The sequence below is a fragment of the Anoplopoma fimbria genome, chromosome 21 (genome assembly GCF_027596085.1).
Source record: "Anoplopoma fimbria isolate UVic2021 breed Golden Eagle Sablefish chromosome 21, Afim_UVic_2022, whole genome shotgun sequence".
NCBI classification, from domain to species: Eukaryota; Metazoa; Chordata; class Actinopteri; order Perciformes; family Anoplopomatidae; genus Anoplopoma; species Anoplopoma fimbria.
In genome coordinates this window covers 2,124,557-2,151,429 of record NC_072469.1, presented here as the reverse complement: position 1 = coordinate 2,151,429, position 26,873 = coordinate 2,124,557, and the positions used below count along the sequence as shown (strand labels likewise).

Genomic DNA, 26,873 nt, shown 5'->3' with positions numbered 1-26,873 from the left:
CAAATTTCGCATGGTAGTGGTAACTTTTGGTGAATTTAGGAGAAATCTACAGACGCAAACAGACAAAAGTAGTGAATTAAAACCTGAATGTGTATTTTGTTGATTTCTCTCCACTAATCTGAAAGAAGACGTGTTATGGAAGCAAAATAGACCAAAATATCACAATTAATCATGAAAAACAATGTTTTTTCCTCGTGTTTTACCATAATCTGTTTTAAACGCTCTTTCTAATCAATGTGAATTATTTTATGAAGCCTGGAATGTAAATAAATAAATTACAATCCATGACAGCTGTCGTTACTTTACAGAGTGAGATTTTATTTAAAAAACATATGAAGAACTTTGAAAATATGGACGCATAATGAAATATTTTTGATAACTGATTAATTATTGAGGTCATTTCTCACGGTTTCAGCTTCTCGAATGTGAATATTTGTTGTTTTTCCTTGTTTTAAATGACAGTAAATAGAATAATTGGGACATTTGACGGCATCTCTTATCAGTTTATGAGTTAAAAACTTAAAAATAAACTAATAATAATCAGTTAAAACTTGTTTTACCTCAACCAACGAGAACAATTAAACACTAATGCATAAGTAATAATCTAATCTAGTCTCATACTATTTAATGTTATTAGATATAAATATGCATAAGATATTTATATACTTTTATTTAACATTTTCAGTGCAGACATTTTACTTTTAGTGGAATATTTTTACAGAATGTTATTTAGTACTTTTACATAAATAAAGTATTTGAAACTATAATATACTTATATAAATACTATATATATAATACTATATATATAATACTATATATATAATACTATATATATAATATATATATATATATATATATATATAATATAATATATTATAATACTATATATATATATATATATATATTTATATTTTATTTTAGTTTATATATATTCAGTATGTTTTCCTGATAGTTTTTATGATTAATAATAATAATAATAAATAATAATAATTGATTTAGTTATTTTAGAGCTTAGTCCATCTGTGTGTGTGTGTGTGTGTGTGTGTGTGTGTGTGTGTGTGTGTGTGTGTGTGTGTGTGTGTGTGTGTGTGTGTGTGTGTGTGTGTGTGTGTGTGTGTGTGTGTGTGTGTGTGTGTGTGTGTGTGTGTGTGTGTATGTGTTGTGTGTGTGTGTGTGTGTGTGTATGTGTGTGTGTGTGTGTGTGTGTGTGTGTGTGTGTGTGTGTGTGTGTGTATGTGTGTGTGTGTGTGTGTGTGTGTGTGTGTGTGTGTATGTGTGTGTGTGTGTGTGTGTGTGTGTGTGTGTGTGTGTTTGTGTGTGTGTGTGTGTGTGTTTTTGTGACGTCATTCTGCCGCTTGTGCCTGGCACGTGCGCTCCGTCACGAGCCAAAGGAGCAATTTAAGGCACGTGAGTGATCGTTTATTTTATTTTATTTTATTTATTTGACTTTATTTTATTCTCTGAAATTACCTCATTTTTAAGATTTGTGACATTCATGTAAAAAATAAATAAATAAATAAATAATAATAATAATAATTAAATGTAATTTTACTCAAACGGTCGTTTTTTCTGCACTTACATGAGCAGCTGGTTGCTAGGCGACGCGTAACGGCGCATTAATATGTAAATGAGTGAAGCGGTTCGCAGGTTGTTGACAGCCCAAATGAACGGGTTCAAAAAATATATATATATAATTTTTTTTTCCCAGGAATAAAACACCCTTTTTTCCTCCATAAAACAACATACACACTCACATCCTCATATTTAAAAATATTTATTTATTTTTATGTCGCAGGGTATTTTTTAAGGTTAGGTAGAAAGTAGACCCAACCACATCCTCCCCTCTCCAGCATCACATGTCCCTCCGCCCTTTCCCTGAGTCATTGAATAGCACCGGCGGACTACTTCGTGGTGTCCATCGGCTCTCTGGCTCCTGTCAGGTGCGTCTCATGCACATATTCGACATTTGAGATGACTGAAGTGGCTCCAAGCTGCACGGACATGACAGGTGAGCAAAACATATCATTCATAATGTAATCCCCATTAAATGTGCATGCATTGAGTGTTTTATGTGCATGCATGCGGATGCACACACCTAGTTTGAAGGTGATGGACAAGCCCTTTAATAATGTGGATTTAATATAGTTTATATACCTCCTAAATGTCATTTTATGTGTTATGCATTTAAAAAAATCCTCTAAAATGGTAAAGCATCTTGCATATATATATAAATATATATATTTGTATTGATCTGTCATGGATACTGCAGTGCAACATGCAGCATGTGTGCATTTGAAGCCTTTACATCTGCAGCACATAGTAAACATATATATGTTATTGCTGCATAACATTTAGCAGCCTTTCTGAATGATATATATAAAAAATAAGGGATGTCTGGTGAGAACATGTTGTGATATACAGTCTTGGCATGTACTGCATGACATGTTCCATTTGATATTCAACATAATGTGTTGTTCTGTAACCAGACTGCTAAATGTTCTTTTGGATGTTCCTTCAATTTGCCATCTTCTTTAATTAATGCAGCAGCTTCTTTATGTCACATTCCTGCACTGACATCAGCTAATAACCGCCTGTAAAAAACAAAGAAACAACCATGTGATCCAGCTGATTTATCTTCTGCATATGATGTCATTATTTGAGTGAAGATGAAGCACTTTGCAGGCATTTGCATATCTTATAAGTGTGTTTATGTGTGTCAGCACAGATGCTTTTATGGCCACTTTAAGAAATAAAAGAACAGGAAGTAGGCTGAGGGTCACACCCAGGGGTCCTGTGGTGACAGCTCACAGTGACCCCTGACCCCAGAGGCAGTATGGAGACAGACTGACAGATTTACTGCATTTAGACGCCGTTGACGGAACAATTCTCCTCTCCAGCTTTGCATTTGTTTATCTGTGTTTTTCCTCTCGGGGCAGTGAAGCATGAATCATGACATGATTGTTCTCCTCCCAAAAACCAAACACAGCCCTGGCTCCTCCTCCTGCTCCGCTGGTCACCAGTAGGAATGCGTCTCCTGCTCGATCACCGTCCAATCACAGCAACCCTCCAGGTAAAACTTCTCATCACATTACTCCCTTTACATTTGCTGCCAATGTCTTCATCACCGAGATGTGGAAAACGCAGAAATGGCAATACTGCAAGTGCATGAAGTGCTTGATTGACATTAGGGTCTGCCTCTAATTAATTGGTCATGTGTTAATGATATTTATGTGTTTTTTACCCTTGAGTCTTAATATTTATTTAATTTAAATGACAAATTAACTTATTAACGTATTCTGGTCTGACATCAAATCCACACACTGATGAAACAAGACGATACAATATGAAAACAGCCAACTAAGTACATTAACTCAAGTACTTAAGTACAAATTTGAGGTACCTTACTTGAGTTTTTCCATTTTGTACATCTTTCCACTACATCTCAGAGGTAAATATTGTACTTTTTACTGTACTACATCTCAGAGGTACATATTGTACTTTTTACTGTACTACATCTCAGAGGTACATATTGTACTTTTTACTTTTATGTTTGTGATAAACTGAAGGATGAAGTGTTTCCTTTATGTGTTGAGAAAATCTTTTTAGAGATACGAGGTTCTCACAGGACAGCGACGCTACAAACGTGATGATCTTTCAGAATATGATTAATTGATGTAGATTAAACTAGAAAACACGATACAAATGAGTTAAAATGCAACATACACATTAATGCAACAGTAATAATAGTCCAGAAACATCAGATATATCAATACTTTTACTTTAAGCAATTTCCTTTAAGGTTTTGAGTGCAGGACTATTACTTGTAGAGTATTTTCACAGCGTGGTATTACTACTTCTACTTCAGTAACCGATCTGAATACTTCTTCCACCCCTGAATATAAAACATAAGCACAATCTACAGGAACCTTACATTTTTCTTTCGACTGTCTGAAAGGCTCTCGGCTGCATTTAGCAATAGAGCGACGGGAGGAACGAGAGAAGACATGAGGTTTGAGTAACTGTCCATCTGGTGGAGCTGTGTGTGGTCCGTCCTGTTCATCTGTCACTGACACACACACACACACACACACACACACACACACACACACACACACACACACACACACACACACACACACACACACACACACACACACACATTGTTGGTGGGTGTGTACTCGCATGTGGAGGAGGAAGTATTCAGATCCTTTACTTTAGTAGAAATGTAAAAAAAAATACTCAGTTACTCATCCTACATTTAATAGATATGTATTAGCAGTAGAAAGACCTCAAGTATCTAGCAGACCCTGCTTTATGGTCTGTTTGACTCTAAATGGAGCATCATTTACTAAATGAACATCATGCTGTATTGAAGAAGACTTGAAACTAGAGATTGAGACCATAAACTCATGTTTACAATGTTTACTGAGGGAATAAATCAAGAGAGAAGTAGAGTCATTTTCTCATAGACTTCTATACAACCAGAGGAGTCGCCCCCTGATGGACAGGAGAGAGAATGCAGCTTTTAAGAGTGGCTTTTTAAAACCTTTATTAATTCTGTTTTTTCTGGCAGGTATATTTAGGCTAACCCTGCCATGTGGTGGAGTAACAAGTACAATATTTCTCTCTGAAATTTAGTGTAGAAACAGTAGAATATACTTATTTCCCACCTCTGTCCTGTGTGTTCAGAGATACAGGAGGTGAAGCGCGATAAGGAGCGCCGTGCTCAGCAGCAGCTGGATCGCTGCGCCGAGGAGCGAGGGAGGAAGATGGAGGTGCAGAAGAGGAAGGAGCAGCAGCGCCGGGCTGCAGCCGGGGAGAAGAGACGGCAGCAGCAAGAGGCTGAAAAGGTCAGAGGTCGCAGCACAATAGTGATTACATTACATTACATTACAGTCATTTAGCAGACGCTTTTATCCAAAGCGACTTACAATCAGTAGTATATTACATATCAATGATCAGTGATGCATTAGAGGAAGTGAGAGAACAGGATGACATCCAAAGACACTAAAATTATAATTCAACAGTCGTGTTAAAAGAGTTTAGAGTCTAGAAGCTTTTTTTTTAGAGGCTGTTCAACCCCCTTATCCAAAATAGACTAAATAAAAATACTGTAATGAAATATTGATCCAAGAATAAATACATTAGAGACATTAAACTAGTACCAGTACTTGAACTGGAAGCTGAATCAAGTCAGAAAACACATATTATGCAGTGCGGTCTTCCTTCTAAATGAAGTCAACCAGACTAATGACCTGACCAGTGACTTATTACAATTAATACATAAAAATATAAGGAGATGTAATACTCCCAAAACCAATTCCACCAACGTCTTTACTTGCTAAATTTGTAATTTAAATGAATTATAATACATTGAATGTGATCGGTTTGATATCATGTTTGTTGCCTTTGCTGCCACATAATCAATATAAAAATCATAACGATATGAATAGAAATGTTTCAGATATCAATATACAGTATTTATATCCCAAAATGTTTGCAAAATCACATATAAAATATTTAAAAAGAGTTATTTTATAACGCATTAAACAATCATTAAAACAAAATCAAATTGAAAACTTTGTTTTATTAACTTTTACTCACAATTAGTTTGACTTTATTATAAAAAGATTATTATCTTTCAACATTATTTTAATAAACAATACTGAATTATCACCCCAAGCCCGAGTTGTCAACTCATTTATACATAAGTTAAAATGACATGAATGCAGCATAACCTCCACATTGTTATGTTTTCCTCTGTTCGAGCTGCTGCTTCTTCTTACCTCTTCATCACTGGATCATCTTTTCCACCATCTCTCTCTCTCTTTTTCTCTCTGTGATCTCTCTCTGCTGATTGTCGATCCATAACCGTGTTTTCTGTTTGTTGTTGGGACGAACCAGAGTTTAAAAGAATAACAAGTAATTAATGCAGGAGCTCTAACGACTTTCTGTCAGCCGACCAATTGTGTGCATCCAACTGAAGCATGAAAAGTTCAGCTGGGTTTACTGCAGCAGAGTTAAAGCCACAGCACACAGACACCGAAATCAATACGTCATAACCCTATTGGTTTGTGGACTACAGTTTAGAAGCCTCCAGTTCGGCTTTTTGAACGTGGACATCTTGGATTTTTTTGCAACCAGTGAACAGGAAGTGACCATATTTGGACTGAGGAGGAGTGACGTAGAGACGCCGTATACGTCTCTGGTGTCGACCTGTCAATCAGTGTGTAGCCCCGCCCTAAAGCATCCCCTGCTTTATGGTCTGTTTGACTCTAAATGGAGCATCATTTACTAAATGAACATCATGCTGTATTGAAGAAGACTTGAAACTAGAGATTGAGACCATAAACTCATGTTTACAATGTTTACTGAGGGAATAAATCAAGAGAGAAGTAGAGTCATTTTCTCATAGACTTCTATACAACCAGAGGAGTCGCCCCCTGGTGGACAGCAGAGAGAATGCAGCTTTAAGACATTCATTTTTCAGCACCTCAGGTTGCCTCTTGTTTCAGGCTCAGTGTTGAGTGTACTTGAGTTTTTGAAGTGCACAGTTAACAGAAGAAAAAGCCTAAAAAAAATAAAGATTTTGGGGTAAAATTAGATTGTTTTATTCATAGTTAGAGTCTTTTTTCTCATGAAGAACTGCAGCAGCCTGACGCATCAAAATAAACTCATGAGTGGGCATCACTTGGCTGAGAACCATTGACTCATATTATTGCTATCATCATCCAGCACCGTTTATCAGCAGTAACCCTTTCAGCTCCACCCAGAACATGAATAATTAGTGTCTGTTGAAACGCTAAGCAGCACATGAAGGGTTAACAAGCCCCCCCCCCATGAAGGTCTGGTCCTCAGAGAGTTCACCACCGTCTTTATTGATTTAAAGCCTCTGTTTGCCTGCTAGCAGCCCCTCCCTTCCTCTCCCTCTCATTATGCATAACTTAATGACATAATGATTGGTCAGCCTCATGGGGCGATGACATCACTGGCGGCGTATCATGTGTGCCGTTTACCGGAAGAGGCAGTCGATGCTCCAGAGCGCTGTGACAAGCACATATTTCACCTCTGAAGAGGAAACGACACATCCACACAATCAACGTGCTGCAATGAAGGAAACACAGTCGATGTGTGAGTTAAATGATTTAGTGTTTTATTAGAAGAGGCCGGTGTTCTAAAGGTTATTGCTTTCTTACTTTAGCTGCAGTTTTTTACATTTTCTAGCCTGTAAAATGTATAAAAACATAATAAATCACAATTTCCCAGAGCTCTAGGTGACTTTGAAATATTTGTATTTGATTAATAACACAAAACCCCAAATATATCCAGTATACAATGATATAAAACAGAGATTATTTGGCTTTTTTTGCATGATAATTTACTTAAAAATGTCAAATTATTGTTAAAAAATAAATTACAATACAGATTTGTGGATCACAACACAACGTTATCATGGACTTACGACTAGAAAGCATTAACGCGATCACATATTTTTTACTAAATATCGGCTGATATTGATCGGAATCCCGATTAAATATCTAATTTATTTTTCACTTGCCCGATCAGACAGCTGCATAAAGCATTCCACTTGTGCAAACATTAATTGTTCTCACCTCGGGGGGGTTGTTAATGTCAGGACCTGCTGGGGTATTGATTTGTTGATGGATTTATTGATTTCTTGGCTGAATCTTTAAGTGTACCGGTCATCTCTAGTTGTCAGAGAGCTCACTTGGTCATCTGTAATAATTACTGTAGTGTGTCAGATATACTACTCGATTATGAATTAACTCTGCCTTATTTACTTTGCAATTAATGTTATTTAATTACCCTTACAAATAGAATAAATAACAAATGAAATACCAAAACTTCTCATAGAAATTCATATTTTTCTGCAGAAAAATGAGTAAATGACTCTGCTGCATCCGGCTTTTCTTCTCTGATCTATATCTTCAGTATAAACCCCCCATCTTACATTTCTGCTGTCTCTTTTTAATTCCCCCTTCCTCCTCCTCCTCCTCCCTCCTCCTCCTCCTCCTCCTCCTCCTCCCGTCGTCTCTCCTCCCTCTTGCAGTTTGTGCGTGACTCTGCATGCACCTTCAGCAACCCCCCACCCCCCCTCTCTTTACAATGCTGAGGTTTCCATCCTTTATATATATATACAGACTGGAGCAGTGTATCGGCTTTATATTCAGCCTAAACGGTTTATAAACTGCTGTCTGCTCACAAACATCTTCACATTAATGGACGTTGAAGAACCAGAATGGGATGTGGTTGTAAATAAATAACAGGAAGTGAAAGAGAGAGTCGTCTTTAAATAGTCTCTTATTTTCTCTTGTTTTGTTTGTGTGACCAGAAAATAGAAATAAAGAAATAATACCTATAAACCCAAACAAATAGTAAAATAATATTTTCTATATATAATTTAATGAACACATCACTAAATACTCGGTAGAAATAAATCAAGAAAACACCTAAATGTCTAAAAAAAGAACAATATGCAGATTAAACAACCTTAGGAACAACTCTGTAACATCCGTTTTTACAGATTTTGTATAATGTTTATAATATTTATTTATAAAAAATGCTTTTTATTTGAAAACTACTACAAAAGGCAAAAAGACAGGTGGTGACCTTTTAAAGCTAACTGTCATTGCACGCCGCAAGGTTATCAGATATTTACATAGGAATCAATCAATACCCAGCACTGAACAAAGAAGGTGGAGACTTCTCCACTAAATAAATAATAAGACATAATACAGAACATCTGCAGGTCTTAAAGTCCTAAAAAGCATTACATTTAGTCACAATAAAGAAAAACGCTTTTTGAATATTTTTCTGGCCTGCTTATATAAATCTAAATAAATACTTTTTCTTTTTTTCTGGGTCCAGGTTGCATTCTTTTGATAAATCCTATCATTAGGATTAATATGCTGCAAAATAAAAAAAGGGTTGAATAAAATTTTTATGTGGTATTAAAAAGGCCTTATATCCAAACCCGCAGAAACATGAATAACCCATTAAATCTCTTTAATTATCTGATATTAATATGTGTATGAATAATAGATGGACCGGCTCTGACAAAATAAGATCTGACGTCTATTAAACGATGAAATCCTGAATCAAAAGGCAGAAATTTGAGAAGGACCTTTAGAATTATTTTTGCTCTTTAAGATTAATATACCAGTTCATTTGTTCACTGAGGTAAAAAAACACACAATAAAAATATTTAGTTAATGTATTATTTCTCACATATCAAGTATATTGTATTGTTGTGGTGTTTTGTATGTATTTTTATGAAGTAAGTGTGTATTTTACAGTATTTTATACTGTGTGTGTGTAGAGGGACGAGGCAGAGGAAGGTAGAGAGAGTGAGAGAGCACAGGAGATAAAACCATTCTAACCAGTATCAATATCCAATCCACCCAGTCTGTGTGTGTGTGTGTGTGTGTGTGTGTGTGTGTGTGTGTGTGTGTGTGTGTGTGTGTGTGTGTGTGTGTGTGTGTGTGTGTGTGTGTGTGTGTGTGTGTGTGTGTGTGTGTGTGTGTGTGTGTGTGTGTGTGTGTGTGTGTGTGTGTGTGTGTGTGTGTGTGTTCATGCATGTGTGTGGGGGTTGGTGACAGTTCTGACTAAACTGCTCTGTGAAATAGACTCAGAGAGGGAGGGAGATCGAGGTAGAGACAGAGAGAGAGAGAGAGGGATGGAGGGAGGGAGGGGTGGGCTAAATGTGAGGTAGGGGGAGTCGGTGTTACCTAGAGGGAGAGGCAGACAGAGAGAGAGAGAGGGAGAGAGAGAGCAGTGCTGTTATGTATCACTGAGTGACGGTCGAGCAGCGATCGAGCTCCGGTGACAGAGAGAAGCACCAGAGCGATGGAGGACGGAGGGGCGAGGCTGCTGCATGCGGTAACCATGGCGCAGCCGTCTCCCTGCGCGTCGCCGGGTACCCGTCGTCGTAGCGACGGCTCGGTAAGAGAGTGTCTGTTCTTCCCTGTTTCCGAACGCAACGAGCAGGAGAGGCTGGAGGCCCTGGTTCGCCGGAGAGCTGGAGGCGCCGAGAGACGAGGAGGAGGAGGAGGAGGAGGAGGAGGAGGAGGAGGAGGAGGAGGCGGAGGAGGAGGAGGGGAGGCTCGAGACCACCTGGATAACAGGCCTAAACGCTGGACGTGGGGAGGACCGCCTGACGGAGTAGAGGGTGAGTACCACTGGTTTTGTTGGTGATGATGTCAGTGGAAAGGTTGGTTTGATATGTGGAACAGGAGAGAGCAAACGGGCGGATACTGATGGGGGCTGGGAGGAGAGGAGAGGTGTTTTGGATGGGGAGGACTGGAGGTTGGAGGGTGAGGGTGAGGGGGGATGGTGGGATGAAAGGGTGGGGACCACAAAGCGGAGGAGGATGTGTGATGAGGATGAACAGAGGATGGGAGGAGAAGTGATGGAGGTGAAGGAAGGAGAAGGGCAGTGGACAGAAAAGGGTGTGGAGGCTGCAATGCAGGAGCTGCTTTGTCTGTAAACCTCATCAGGGTTAGGAGACGTGTGTGTGTGTGTGTGTGTGTGTGTGTGTGTGTGTGTGTGTGTGTGTTTACCGTCTGTGTGTAGTCAGACACACTGGAGCTTAAGCTGGTGTTAGCTGCTGGTTTTGGTTTAATGTGCTACAGGTGTGTGTTTCTATGTGTGTTGTTCTGTTGGGAGGCCGCTCTTATTCCCAGAAGAGTTACCCGTCTAACCTTGAACACACGGAGGCCGCTGACATAAACACAGACGGAGTGCGACATGAGGCGTCTCACTGAGCCGACGTCCATCTCTCAGTTTATCTCTCTTTCACGTCGTCCTCGCCTTTTTTCTTCACGACATATCTCAGCGAGGCCCTGAGTTCGTCTCCACGTCCTGCGGTGCATTCATCACACCCATCAATTATTCACAGTACCCCATACGCCCTATCCGTCCTGGCACTGACCCGGGATCAGGGTCCACCCAGCAGCCCGTCTGGCTCCAGGCCCCGGGCCGCCTGGCAGAGAGGCTGCTCTGGGATCAGTCGGGGCCCCCGGCAGAGAACGCTCACTGCAGCAGAAACAGCAGCATCTCGTCTTACAGCTCGGCTCGATTAAAGGACAGGGACTCACTAAAGTGTGTGTCTCTGTGTGTGTGTGTGTGTGGGCTGCGTATCTTTCTCTGGGTTCAGTGTAGTCCACTTAAAAAGCAGAAAAAAACTGCCTTCACTCAGTTTATTTAGATGTTCAATCCATCATGGCAGCACTTGTAGTTTTTGACTCATTCCTGTTCACATGAATTATGTTCTGGAATATTAAAAGAAAGATGGAAGCAATTGATCGTCCAATAATATTCTGTCCTTTGTGGCTATAAATCTACCAGCTGTGTCAGACTACTTCAGCATGTCAGTAATGCAAACACTGACTACGTTTACATGCATAAAATATTCTGTTTTATTGCCCCTTATCCAAAAAAGAAAATATTCCTACTGAGATTTTTCCAATGTCGTATGTCCCACGTCTACGTCCTTATAATAACTTAAATTTACCTCCTTTTCCATCTTCAGTCTTGTTGTTCTTGTGGTTTTGCAAAACTGTGTCCTTTAATCTTGAGTTTTTTACTTCTATGAACCATAATCAGACTCCGTAAACAAGCAACAATGTGGTTTAAATACCCCAATCATGATGCATATTCTGAATGCGGCCTATATTTGTCCATAGAATGCATCTAAAACCAGATTAATATCGGCATATTTTCCATGTTTTAATCCGTAGATGCTCCATTCTAAATCAGGCCTAATTCAGAAATATCCTATTTTATTCATTAGTTTGCATGTAAACGTAGTCAGTGTTCAATCAACAGAACTTTGTTTTGAATTTTAGGGGAGATCCCAAAGTTTTCAAAGGAACCAACTCTGTCAGGATGAACTTCTTCAGACATTTAACGGAGTGATACAGGCATTAAAATAACGTAGGATCATTTCATTAAATTCATATAAGATACTATCAGACAGTGGGATAAATTAAAGTATAAAACAGGAAGATCTTAAGGGTTACATGATTGTTTGTTTTTATTCACTGATGAACCTCTGAGTTCACGAGTTGTGATATATGTGGATGTTCCTAAAACCCCTGGAACTGTAGAGACTCAAGCCTGTAATTGAAACCCGACTTTTTTGGGGTCAAATTCAGCCATTCTTGCAGAGTTGTTGTTGCACCACTTTGGTCCAGACTCAGCTTAATAGCTACTGTATTGATTTTCATAACATTGTGAGACGTTCATGGTTCCCTGAGGATGAATCATTTTCCCCTAGCGCCAACCATGAGGTTAACAGGTTCAGAAAGAAGTTTCTGTTGTGCGGACATTTTGGTGTCTGCATTTTGGTGTCTGCATTTTGGTGCGGACATTCATGCTCTTTGCAGACTTTGGTGATACGCTGACCTTTTCATCCAGCAACATCTTGTGTTTGTCTGTCGCCTAGCAACAGTTTTCTCACAACTTTAAAAATAACCTCAAAGCCAAGCATGTCGTGCAGACTTTGTTCCCTCTGAAGGCTCCGTTTACCCTTGTGTCTTTGTTTGACTCACGGCTTCTTCGCATGATGATCCAGCATGTTGGTTACGTGTCAACGAGGTTTTTGACGTGTCACTTCCTGTTGGGAATCTTGTGTGGAGCGTGTTGTATCTCAGATGTTTCTGTCATTGTGTGTGTGTGTGTTGTCACCCGTTTGTGTGTCGGCGGCGCCGGTGTTAGGAGTGTGTGCGAGGCGAGTGTGTAACGCTTTGCTTTCTCCGCTCTTGCTTCACCTGCTGCCCAGGTAACCCTAAGACCCCGCCCTGCCCTGCCATTGGCTCCGCGCAGCCCAATGAGCTTCCTGCTGCTTCCAGCGCCAGACAAACCCGTAACGGTACAGATCACATGACTCTGTGTGTGCCACGCTCATACCGCTCCCCCCCCGCACCATGAATCCTGCTTTCTCACCTGCAGCTGTTCCTCTGTTTTGCATGTTTTTGTAACGTCGGCCGTGCTGTCGTCCTGCAGTGTGTTAATGTTCTGTGTCTGCTGATCAGGTCATTGCAGTGTTGCTTGTTAAATCTTCTTTTTCTCTCAATATATTTACTATTTAATTTTAGAAAATGCCAAAACGTCACACACACACACAACATACATAAACGTCTTTGCTTTTTGCACGGATTCTCTTCCTAAATCTCGACTACAAATGGTTCCTATCGTCAGAGATATTTGGGTTTCTGTTGCAGAGTTTTGCTCCACAGTCTAGTTTTATTAATGCAACGTCACTTGTCAGTAAAATTGCAGACGTGTGGAAATCTGTAGATGCAGTTCCACACAATAATAATCACATTATAGAGAGCCTGGACTTTTTGTCGTTGTTAAAAAGTTTTTAATTGTTTCGGAAAATCTCATTGTGATAAAATCAAGTGAACATAACGATGATGTTTTTAAAATAAATGTTTCCTGCTTATTCCATCAAATAATTGGATGACTCATCATCTCTCAAGTTGGTTTGACATAACAATGTATACTTGTTACATCAAATCAGCCCATAGGTCTGCTGTTAACAGAGCTTTGTGCAATGATGCTTGTTAATTAAGTTTCTTAAACAAATCAAATCCTGATATATATTTATTTACTGTATTTTTAAAATGTATTCAGTGATTAAAGTCACTTGAATGTAAGTAGAAAAAAGTCTTGAAAACAAACAAAATACTGTGAAGGAAGATATTATTTTTCTTTTATTACTTATAAACCTGTGATTTTAAAAACCAACTGAGCTGACTGAGTATAACAAAGATCAATTATCTTTCCATGAACATGAGTCACATGAGGAAAAAGCCACTCGTGTTGATTTTTTAAACATTCTTTAATAAGAAAAATTTATTTCTAGAGTTTTAAATGAAGCAGCTTTATCAGTACAAAATAAATATTAAGGCGATTTAAATCCATACAATGAATGAATTTTTTGCTTTAAGACAAACAATGTTCATTTACACACTGAATTTGTCTATTTATGTGTGTGTTCGTGTGTGTGTTTGTGTATTTATGTGCGTGTTGGTGTGTAGCAGAGAGACAAACATCGGTGCTATTGTTGATCATTTTCATAAATAGTTCACAGTTCACATGCAGTATTTCCATTTCTCCTGTGTGGCTAATGAGTGTCTGGTTTGGAGCCCCCGCTGTGCACACAAACACACACACACACACACACACACACACACACACACACACACACACACACACACACACACACACACACACACACACACACACACACACACATAAACACACACACACACACATTTCCCCACCCTTACCACAACAAAGGGCGGCTCCACTTCCTGTCTTCCTGGCCCAGGGCCGTGTTTGGTGATGCATACATATCATTCTCTACACACACACACACACACACACACACACACACACACACACACACACACACACACACACACACACACACACACACCATACATCATACCAGACATTCACCCTGTAGCTGTCTGTGAAACGTATTACACCCCACCTACGCACAGGCAGAGCTCAGATTAAAACACACACACACACACACACACACACACACACACACACACACACACACACACACACACACACACACACACACACACACACACACACACACACATTTCCCATCATTCCAGTCTATATTACAGAAGCAGCTGCTGCAGAAATCCGTTTATTTTTTTACACTGAACTGCTGCATTTTTTGCTCCAAACCCTCGAGCGGTTTCACCAAAGTTTATACTTTTAAGACACAAGATTAGTTTTATAAAACATATTCAGTTTGTACTTAATTGAAAACAAGAAAGAATTGGCTACAGCACAGATGCTAGAAGCTATAGAAGAAGCTGAGAAGATCATAGTAAAGGAAAAGGAGCCGAGACTTCAGCTAATTATGATCTCAACCCAGAAAAATATCAATTATTTATGTTACATTAATACAACATTTATGTATCATTTTATATTTTCAGTTTGTTTGTTTACATGCACAAGAATAATAATCAGATTAAAGAGTGACCAGATTTTTTAAATCACGTTGAAACTAATTAAATTGTTAAGAAAAATCTAATTCTAACAAAATTTAGTTTATATGATAATGTTTATTTTTACATAAACTGCCGTGTTTACTGTTTATTTTATCAAATAAATTTAGAAAATAGAGCATGCCAATTAAAACTTTTACTTCTACTTCTACTTTTATACCCTGTTAATTTAAAATGTATTTATTGGTTAAATGACAGTGTTGTGTTCAAAAACAAAGACTAGTTTTCATATTCATTTTTTTAATGACAGAAAATACTTAAAGAACTAAAAACAAGTTTTCTTCCTGAAGAACTAAAAACCAAATCCAAAAAAATCTTTAAAGCCGATTCTACTTTGCAAAACAACAAAGTTTACTCAATTCTTTATAAATAATGTAATGTTTTTCCATTTACACTGTCCGTCTATCAGATACACTAAAGAACATAATGGAATATAAAATGTAAAAAGGAGCTGGTTAGCTTAGCTTAGCTTAGCACAAACACTGGAAACAGGGGGAAACAGCTAGCATGTCCTGAAGTAGCAGAATCTCCCTAATTAACAATATTAATGATATCTTGTTTTATATCTGTTTGTGCTAAGCTTAGTTAAAAGGCTGCTGCCTGATATGACAGTGGTATTGATCTCCTCATCTAAAGCAAATAAACCAGAAATGTCTTATTTCATTTTAATTTTTTTTATTGGATTATTTGGTAGGGACAGTGCACATTAATAAAACATTTCTGTAAATGCGCTGAGAGGCTATTTTTCATCTGTATCCCTAGACAGATGTTTCAAAGTCACCCCTAAAAACAGAATATTATTACAAAATGATGCATTATTTAGCCTTTATGAAGGTTACAGAAACAATAAAAGAAGAGAAAATGTTAATAAAAGTAGTAACATAATTCAGGACACCCCTTGTACATGTGCATAGAAGCAAATAAATGAGGGGAAAATGATGTTAAATAGAACTGTCTGAACTCTTTTTGATAGAAATGATAATATTTAGGACGATATTAATATTTTTGAGCACTATAAACATGTTTCCTGATCATTACAAAGCCGTCAGAGTTTTGGTGAAACTGTTCAATTTGTACAGAAATCTAATTGTAATCATAATCTGCTGATTCACAGCGATCAGGTGGATGTTTTCACGGTGCCTTCAGGAGCCGTAGGAAACATTCCCCTCTGGGTCTGGTGGGACTGCAGCGGCTGCCTCTGTATATTCATCCTCCATTTCATGACGAAGCAGGTTTCTCTGCTCCGCCGCTTCACTCCTGCCTCCCATCACCAAGGTTAATTCATTCTGTTTATCGATCGGCAGGATTATTTTCTGTGTGAGGCGGCAGTTTTGTGTTTGTCGTGTTGTTTTATTTTCCCCGGGGTTCGGGAGGCGTTCATTGATCGTGACATTTACATCATCCTTTAACACAGCAGCAGTCACACCTCTGGTTCACTGTCATCTATGTGTCTAGTGTGACACTAGTGTGTTTTTTTAATCAGTTGGTGACTTCCTGTCTCCACCCGGGATGGATCCGCCAATCAACAAGCAGCTCTCCAACTCGTCAGCCGCCCTCCATTCACCAGAGAGAGGTAAGAGATGTTCACTGAAAACATCTGTAACACCTTAACATACCCAAAGTTACATTTATATACATTTAATAATAGACTGTTAATTAATAGTATATTAATATAATCAGAACGTACTTGTTATTGTCTCCTATCAGCTACAAAAAATAATTTATAAACTATTATTACACAAACGTACTGTATGATAAATATCAGCAATAGTAAACACTATTAGTTATTATTTAATTGATTGTTTACATTAAAATAACTACAACTAATTACCTTTTATTAATAGTATTTTGTTTTTTGTCTAAAACTTTTTTTTCTTAAATAAATTTGAACAAATTATCATGTTTTGAAAACAAGTTGAAAAATCTTGTTCCAATTTTATTTTTATTTGTTTTGTGAAAACTTATTTTCAGGACATAAAATTACATATTCAGACTTCAGACATATTGTGTCTTCCTCCACTGCATTAAGAGTATGCTACTGTCTTTGAGGAGTACTTCTACTATTACTACTACTAGAACTGGTCAAATACATCCATCTCTTCGGGTTACAGGAACAGGAAGAGAGCTCTTTTATTTGTTGTGAATTCTTTGATCAAGTGTTTCCTCTTCACTTAATGGAGTTTCTGATTCTTATGTCATCGTCATGTTGTGTCCATTTGTGTTTTGTGTGTGTTCGTGTGTCTGTGTCTTTTCGTGACCCGTCAGTGTCTTTTGTGTCCCATCGAACAGCTTCCCCCAGCAACCAGAGACCGAACAGAAGTTCCTCCAACCGCAGGAGCATCGCTGGACCCCCAGAGGATATGTCCAAAGCCAAAACACCCACGGTCAGCACACACACACACACACACACACACACACACACACACACACACACACACACACACACACACACACACACACACACAACGTGACATGCACATTAACACAGGACTGCCCACAGCTGTTAACCAGAGATTCAAAGGTCCTACTATATGTAGAATCACTGTTAAGACACGTTGTTGAGTTGAGTGACAGGTTGTTGTTTATTCATAAAAAGACCACATTTCCCACAATCCTCTGTTGGTTTATTTTGAGAAAAAAAGGTATTACTGCTGGGGATGAAGGTTTTCTTGTATTAATTGCCGTCTGCCGCAGTCAGAATATAATTTATGTTATATTATATGTTATATTTAAAGAAGAAAAGGGTAAGTTGTTGCTTCATAAAGTTTTCTTTTGCAGAGTCTATTATTCTTTAAATTTGAAAGACTCTGGCGCATTAATCAGCAATTTATTTTCATTTCCTTTACCACTTTGTTCTGTCATAAAATCTAGATTGTGATTAATCTGTTTATCTTATCACGAGCATCTTGTATTACAGCATGTTTTTTATGTCTCGGTCGAGTCGTGAATCAATTCAGACACAGAGAGTCGTTGTTAGAGACATCTGCCTGGACACAATCAATCTTTGTGGCAGCTAATTTTTCATCAGTAGTTTGTTTTTTTAAATGTTAAAAAAATCCAGTTTTAAAAAGTGAAGTGTCTTAAACCTGCATTCTCTCTGCTGTCCATCAGGGGGCGACTCCTCTGGTTGTATAGAAGTCTATGAGAAAATGACTCTACTTCTCTCTTGATTTATTCCCTCAGTAAACATTGTAAACATGAGTTTATGGTCTCAATCTCTAGTTTCAAGTCTTCTTCAATACACTTTATGTTTTCTAATTATGAACACTCAACTACTTGTTTATAACTTTTGCTCTTGTTAATATTTGTAAATGTGACTTGCAGGTGGAAAATCCAAACACACCGGCCCGCAGTAACTCCTTCAGGGCCAACAGCAAGGGCCCCGCCACACCCAAACGGTACAAAACACACACACACACACACACACACACACACACACACACACACACACACACACACACACACACACACACACACACACACCTGACCTGGATTACAGTCCAGGTGACCTGACGTGGTTTTGCTGTTTTTTCAGGGTGAGGTCAAACCGGAGCCGCGCCCAGTCGCCCTGCTCCCCGGCCAGTTCCCCCTCCCCTCTGCGGAGGGCCACCACCCCCGGCACCGACGACAGAGGGTCATCCCGAGGTCAAAGGTCACAGCACCCTGGAGCGGAAATCCACCAAGTCTGAGGCCTCGGAGAAAAAGATCCCCAAATCCACCAGCAAAGAACTGAACGCAGGTAAACGCACAGTGTGTGTGTGTGTGTGTGTGTGTGTGTGTGTGTGTGTGTGTGTGTGTGTGTGTGTGTGTGTGTGTGTGTGTGTGTGTGTGTGTGTGTGTGTGTGTGTGTGTGTGTGTGTAGTTACACATTCTCTGCCTGAATCCGATTGGGCCGGGCTGTAATTTCTCAACCTTCTTCTTCTATATTGATAAGTCACACTGCTGCTCCGTCTTTGTCTCCACCCCTCAGAGTCTCCTGGAACGCCGACGGGCCGGAGTGTCGGAGGGACGACGGACGCCGAGGAGGCGTCCAGGCTGCTGGCCGAGAGACGCCGTCTGGCCCGAATACAGAAGGAGCTGGAGGAGAAGCAGCGGCAGGAGGAGGAGAGGTGGGTGGAGGTTTACATTTGAATTAATCAGCAACTAAGATATTCCACAAATGTGATGCTTCTCTTTGTCTTATGTGATTGTAAACTTAACATCTTTGGATTTTTGAACGTTAGTCTAAACTTAACATTTGAAAACGTCACCTTTTGGACCTGGGAAATTGTATATATATATATATATGAAATGGAAGAAAATAAATCTTAATTTAATGTTAGTATATATTAATTATGAAAATAACCTTTATCATTAAAAAATATTTATATTATATACATTTTTATCATGTTTTATTCTGACTTTTTTTCTTACAATAAGATCATAAGAACTTAACAAGGAATATTCCTTGTATGTGAAAACTTACTTGGCAATGAACCGCATTCTGGTTTAATATTTACATTTTTTAAGCTGCTTTTTCAAGTATTTCAATTATTATTTAACATGTGATGCTAGTTGTGTATGTTTTTGTTTAGTTTGTTACTTTTATAATATCATATCTCTGCCTTTTTTATATTGTTATAATGCTTTTATTGCTTCTGTTTTTACCATGTAAAGTGCCGTTGAGTACCTTTTAAAGCACTATACAAACAAAAATGTATTATTATTTTAGGATGAATCTCACTGTTAATTTTCACAATAAAAGTGTCAGGATTTACAGTTTTGGACATACGATATCTGTGATGGATGAGGACCAATGTAGTGTCCCATCATTTAACATTTAACATCAATTTTGTCCAAAATATTAGCTTCAGTCCAAATTTACAAATACAAAAAAATACATCTAAAACCAACAACTTTCTCCAAAAACTGGTCTGTAAAAAAAGAAAGGAAAATGATAATTCTCTAGTTGGTGCGTTCGTTGTACGGTGGCCTGCACAGCTCAAACACCTCCGTGTGTTTCCTCCAGGCTGAGGGCCGAGGAGGAGCAGAGGAGGCAGCAGGAGGCGAGAGAGAGGCAGGAGAGAGCGGCGCTGCAGGCCGAGGAGGAGAGGGTGAGGAGGGAGGAGGAGAGGAGGAACCGGGAGGACGAGGAGAGACGGCAGAAGGAGCAGAGATGGAAGGACATGCAGGATCAGCTGGACAGAGAGGTCAGGACACATAAATGTGTTAGGACATATATTTATTTATTTATGTGTTGTTGTGTTGTTTTGTCCAATTAAATGTAATTCATTCTGTCCGCAGACGTCTTTATGTGATGGTTTCTTTCTTTTCCTTTTTGTATCTTTAACTTTTGGAAAAACTATAAACAAAAACACAACCAGGAAACAACAAATCCAAAGAAAAATAAATAAAATTCATGTGATTTATTTTCCAGTAGATAAACAACATAATGCAACACAAGAAAACAATTACATAAAAGTAAACAAAACAAAACCAAAATCTGGGCACCGACATGTAGTTATAAAATATTAAATACATTAAAAAAACTTGAATAAACAATGACATTTAATATTTTTGTAAAAGAAATTAGTGATGTTTCTTTATTAATTTACATAAATAAGACCGGACTTTATAAAATGTCGATTTAAAGATTTAAAAGAGGAAATGTTTATTTTTTACTCTTTCAAAGGCAGAGAATCAAATCCCTTTATAATATATATTTATACTTTATTGTAATGTTTCTTTCATCATCTTCCAGACAATTCCTTACTTCAAAATCCATTGCACATTTTTATACAAGTTAATGTAATAAATTACTAAGATAACTAAGAGACACAAAACTCAACAAATTGAAGAAAAATACAAAGAAACAGAACTTTTACCTCTCAGAACACAGGAGTTGCTGGTCTACTGCGTTAGCTATCCCTTTGATGTTGACTCCTACTCATCTATACTCCACCTTCACATTCAGAGTGAAGTATATAAAGAGGAAGTGACTGACTGGTGTTACTGGTTGTGTTTCAGAGGGAGGAGGCCTTCCTGCGAGCTCAGAGAGAGGCCGAGAGGAAGAGGCAGGAAAGAGAGCTGCTGCACATGCAGGAGGAGCAGGAGAGGCTGCAGAGGAAGAAGGTATCACAGATCCTCTTCACATATATGTCTATTGAATTTGGTGAAAAGGACAATCAGAAAATATTGAAAAAGTTAAAAACAAAGTGTGTTTCAGCTTTCGTTTTTGTGATTTTGTTTTCACAGAGAATCGAGGAGATCATGAAGAGAACTCGTAAGAGTGAAGCGGAGCCGCTGACTGGAGCTGCAGGTGAATGTTGAACACATCACCCTCCTTTTTTTTTTATTGACAAAATGTGAAGAATTCAGGTAAACATTAGCTGCACATACAGAACATATTTATGTCATATAACACACAAAAAAAAAAAACAAACAAAAAAGGAGTATATACTTAAATACACAACTCAATATTAGATATTAGGAGAAAAGGTTCCATCATTTTCTACTTTTTTGTTAAAATGAGAGTTAAATTTGAAGAGAAAAAGCAAAAACTTTGGCATATAAAAAAAATATGTAATCAAATGTTCAAGAGCGCCATCATCTGGATTTGCATAATAAAAGACAATATCTTTAGGTTAAAAAAAAGAACAATACTTGTATTTAACAAACCCTTCTGGAGACTATTAAGCTCCCTAATGATTTTATTTATTTGTTTTGTTGCTCATTTCTAAACTGATCAAATCCATTTTCACTATGAATTGTATTTGGGAACTTTTCTTACAAAACTTATTTCATTTCTTTCCTCCAGTATAATTAGTTTTCTCTATAATGAAATGAGTCTCAGCTGCAGTGAGTCAGCAGTGTAGTTCAGGCAGGAGAACAGCGCCCCCTGGTGGTTCAAAGAGAAAGCAACACCAAGAACACTGCAGCATTGATTGAACACTCTGAACCCCAAAGAGGCTTCAAACTACTGCTGTTTATCAGCTCAGGTAGTTTCAGAGTTATAAAACCTGACTAATAAATAATCAAAAAATATATATAAAAAAATGAAACATTATTTTATACAAGCAGCCAGTTACTGAACATAATATCAGAATATATTGTAAGGCTTTATATGTACAAACAATTATTTATTATTGAGAGTCAGATTTAGTATTTAATTAATTGAATTATACATTTTTAATGATATGGATCAATTTAAGTCACCAGCAACTTCGTACATTAATTTATTGATTAAATGACAACAATTCATCACTGCAAAGAGTTAATAAAAAGGCATTAAATTAATAAAAAAGAAGAGGATGACTTGTTTTATAACGTTATATGTTATTACATATTTTTACACATATTTTTACACTATTATTAAATTAATCATATCGATCATAGTTTTGAGTTTAATCGCTCTTTAATTTGTATTCTTGTTTTAATTTTATATACCTCTAATTATTCATTTTTTCTTCTATATTTTTCTGTAATTATTTCTGTCCTTTCTCTCCTCTGGTGATCAAAACATTCTTTTCTATCTCTGAGTCTGTTTTTCTTTAGGCATCCCTGAATCCTGCCTTCTACATCACCTCTATAATAATCTAATAATAACTTTTGAAGGACGCTGTGTGTTTGCAGCCCCGTCTGAGGACAACGCTCCGCCTCCGGCCGAAGCCCCCGTCATCATGCTCGGACCGCTGGAGAACAAGAGCTTTGTGGACGAGCTGTCTGACGGAGTCCAGTCCATGGACGTCAGGTGAGACGACTCTGATTGTCTCTGTTTCAGCCGTCCCATGCGTCTCCAAAGTGTCGTCTCCGTCTTTGTTCACAGTGCAAAACGTCATACTTCAATCTGTAGCATTGAGTCTGCATGTCTTTGTGAGTAAAACAAAATGAATTTCAGGTGAAGTTTCGTCTGCATTGAGGTGACTCCACACACACACACACACACACACACACCAATCAGCTTTTTTTAGCTTCCTTTTTCCAGTCTTGCATCTCATTGTCATCACATGCAGCTTGTCCAAATCATATGGTAGATAAGAAGTGGATGTTGTCATCAAGACGTCCACCATTGGTTTGTGGACTGATGTTTTGAAGCCTTGAGTTTGGCGATTTTGCCGTTGCCATCTTGGTTTACTTGGTTGTTTGTTTTGCAATCAGTGAACAGGAAGTGACCATATTTGGAGTGAGGAGGAGTGACATAGGGACGTCGTATACGTCTCTGGTGTCGACCTGTCAATCAGTGTGTAGCCCCGCCCTAAAGCATCCCCTGCTTTATGGTCTGTTTGACTCTAAATGGAGCATCATTTACTAAATGAACATCATGCTGTATTGAAGAAGACTTGAAACTAGAGATTGAGACCATAAACTCATGTTTACAATGTTTACTGAGGGAATAAATCAAGAGAGAAGTAGAGTCATTTTCTCATAGACTTCTATACAACCAGAGGAGTCGCCCCCTGGTGGACAGTAGAGAGAATGCAGCTTTAACACACTTCCATATCGGCTTCGCTCGGCAGGACCTGAGGCTGCTTTCATCCCCATCTCATTTTTGTTGCACTTCTCTTCATAAAGAAACCTTTACAAATGTGTAAAATGAAAGTGCTAATTAATGAGTGTATCCTGTCTCTGTCATCATCGTGTCTTTAAGTTCTCCATCTGTCTCCATCAGTCCGGTGTCCAGGGACGAGCAGCCCAGCGTTCATGAGTTCTCGCCGCTCACAGAGGGTCCGGACGGCTGCACCCTGGAGCAGCTGATTGAGCTGGAGGCCCACAGCCAAGGACAGCATCAGGCCGCCGAGACGCCCCCCTACCCCAAACTGCAGGCCGGCAGCGGGGTCGGAGACCTCAACAAGAACCTGCTGATTCAAGCGTACAGCGCCGCCTCTGAATCCACCCAACTGATCAACAGCGTCGGGCCGAGCAAACTGGACGTCCAGTAGCCAGGTAGAGAAACTCCAGCCTCTCTAACAGCCGGTTGTTTTAGATGTTCATTGATGTTCTTATGCTTTGCACCTTTATTCACATTTCACATTCATTCTGCCGGGATGGCTGCACAACAACTTTCCTCAGGATGAATGAATCCCTATCTTATCGTATAGTAGCTTATCTTAATTTATCAAAATGTATCAAAATGTATTAAAAAAGTATCTTATCTTAATTTATCTTATCTTATCTTGTCCTAATTTATCTTATCTTAATTTATCTTATCTTAATTTATCTTATCTTAATTTATCTTTTTTTATTTTTTTATCTTAATTTATCTTATCTTAATTTATCTTCATTTATCTTGTCCTATTTTATCTTCATTTATTTTATCTTCATTTATCTTATCTTAATTTATCTTACTTTATCTTAATTTCTCAGATTTTATCAAAATTTATCTTACTTTATCTTAATTTCTCAGATTTTATCAAAATGTATCTTCTTTTTTCATCAGTTTTCTCCGCTCTCTCTCTCTCTCTCTCTCTCTCTCTGTCTCTCTCTCTCTGTCTCTCTCTCTCCCTCTGTCTCTCTCTCTCTGTCTCTCTCTCTCTCTCTCTCTGTCTCTCTCTCTCTCTCTCTCAGGACGTTCTCCAGCCGGTTTCTGTAGAAACGGGATGAACAGACCAAGAGACCGCCACTTCTGTCTGCAGCAACAACAACAACAACAACAACAACAATCATCATTTCCACAAGGAACGAATGCAGAAATAACTAATTTCACATCTGTATTACCGATCCTCGCCTAACAGTTTAGCTTCTGGCCACATTTTGAGGCAGTGCAGACGAGCAGTTTAGACACAGTTTAATAAAAATCATGCAAGTAAAGTGAAATATATTTAATGACATGGTTTTGTGACGGAGAAGGAAGTTGTTGCATGTTGTCAAAGGAAAAAGTTCTGGAAGGTAAAACGACTAAAGAACGCTTGCTGAAAACTTTATCATGTTATAAAACTTACTGTGAAGGAACGAGGATTAAATTCTGTCTGCTTAAATCTGCACATCGATTTACTACTTAAGTTTTTAATGACCAGCCACCAACCAAACTCTGAAAAAACACATTCTGTGTATTTAGTTATAACTTTTTTTGTAAATTTGATCTCATCACACGATTATTTTGTATAATATAAGTCATTCTGGTGTAATTTTTTTGACCAGCCATTAACCAAACTCTGTGCACTTTTCTGCGTATTTAAGGAAAATCTCATTTAATTCAAATATTCAGCAATAAACATAATGTAGTATCTCCCTACATTATAGTCTGGTGCCAGGTGTCTAATTCTGGTGAGGAAAAGGAAATAATTGTAGTTTTTCCAATGTGATTTTTGAGTTTTTGTGGGCTAAAAATTGTCATCAAAGCCTTTAAAAATCCCCAAAGTTCAACAGAATACATCTTTTTTTGCATTTAAGACTTGCACAAAATTCCCAGACATTCCTCATTTCACCTCTTCCTGCTAAAGCAAGCATTGCCCCGCTGCACTGCCTCAAAATATAACTCAAAGTATCACCTGCTTTAATCTGCTTTTTGTAAAAATTGTGTAAATAGATCCGACTGGGTGGACTCTGTAGCAGTTTATCTGGAGGGGAAGCAGTTAAAAAGAAAAAAAGACAAAAAGAAAAACACTGTTGTGTGAATCCCGTGTAGCATCTTCAGTGAGGACTAGTTGAGCTGTTAATGGTCGTAGCCGTGTTCTTGAATACAGTGTGTGGGAGTCTTCTCTCTTTCTGTCCGATGGGTCCTGTGTGTTTATCTCAATTCAGATCTGCTCTACTGCTGAAAGCGACTCTACTAAACTCATAAAAACTGCTGTAGATTTCTCCCGGAGAACAAACACCCATCAACGACTGATATTATAACCCGCTGATGACATCATAAACACTTAGCCTGTCGCTTTGTTTTCCTGCTGCTCGTCCCTGGACGTGATGTGGACGATCCACAGCGAGGACGAGATAAATCCGTCGAATTATCTGTATTTTTATCTGCAGGAGGGGGAATGTTGACACAGTGTGTTGTGTATTCATCTGGCACTGACTGTCACCGCGCTAGCTGCAGTTTTATAGTGAACACTTAACGGTAGTCGTGTGTTTTCTCTGCTCTGAAGACGCTTGTATCTCCACCTCCCCCACCACAGCTAAAATATACCTCACCTATTCAGAACAGAGTCTGGTGTTAAACAGGCGTCTCCACCTTTCTCATCACCTCTGAGGCCTTAAACCTCTGTGCAGTCAAAGAAACCCGTCCTCTGTGCTGTCATCCAGCATGTGACACCTTCTGCTGTTTTAAAGCCCCTATTCCACTAAAAGAGACGAGAGGAAGAGAAACAACAAGCTACCAACCAAACTCAATGCAAATTTCTGAGTATTTAAGGAAAATGACATTCAATTTATCCTGTTCTTGTTTTTTTTTGTTAATTTGATCCCCCTACATTATGGTCTATTGCCATGTATGTAATTCTGTTGAAGAATACTTCATTCCTTTAGTGTTAATAACCAGCCGCCAACCAAACTCAATACAAATTTCTGAGTATTTAAGGAAACTTGCATTCAATTTATGTAGTTTTTTTTTGTAAATCTGATCTCTCTTCATTGTTTTCTGGTAACAGCTATGTCATTCTGGTGAAGAATACTAAATTCCTTTAGTGTTTGTGACCAGCCACCAACCAAACTCAATACAAATTTCTGAGTATTTAAGGAAAATCACATTAAATTTCTTTCCATATATATATATATATATATATATATATATATATATATATATATATATATATATATGAGTACACTTTGCAGTATCTCTTCATTATGCTCTGGTGCCAGGTGGTTGTTCTGCTGAGAAATTCGAAATTCCTTAAACAA

General features: G+C 38.3%; 1 protein-coding gene across 1 annotated transcript; it reads left to right on the top strand.

Annotated features, from left to right (window-relative positions):
• The first annotated feature begins 1,971 nt into the window (after window positions 1-1,971).
• On the top strand, window positions 1,972-26,673 carry map7d2b (MAP7 domain containing 2b). The gene is given in 17 exon segments (XM_054623192.1): window positions 1,972-2,008; window positions 2,987-3,070; window positions 3,956-4,009; window positions 4,690-4,850; window positions 10,009-10,189; window positions 16,546-16,635; window positions 17,328-17,446; window positions 18,387-18,460; window positions 18,598-18,696; window positions 18,698-18,801; window positions 19,033-19,171; window positions 20,071-20,251; window positions 21,069-21,173; window positions 21,297-21,360; window positions 22,674-22,791; window positions 23,710-23,984; window positions 24,606-26,673. Coding segments are annotated over 16 exon segments (1,881 nt in total). The 3' UTR covers window positions 23,981-23,984; window positions 24,606-26,673.
• Window positions 26,674-26,873: the final 200 nt, after the last annotated feature.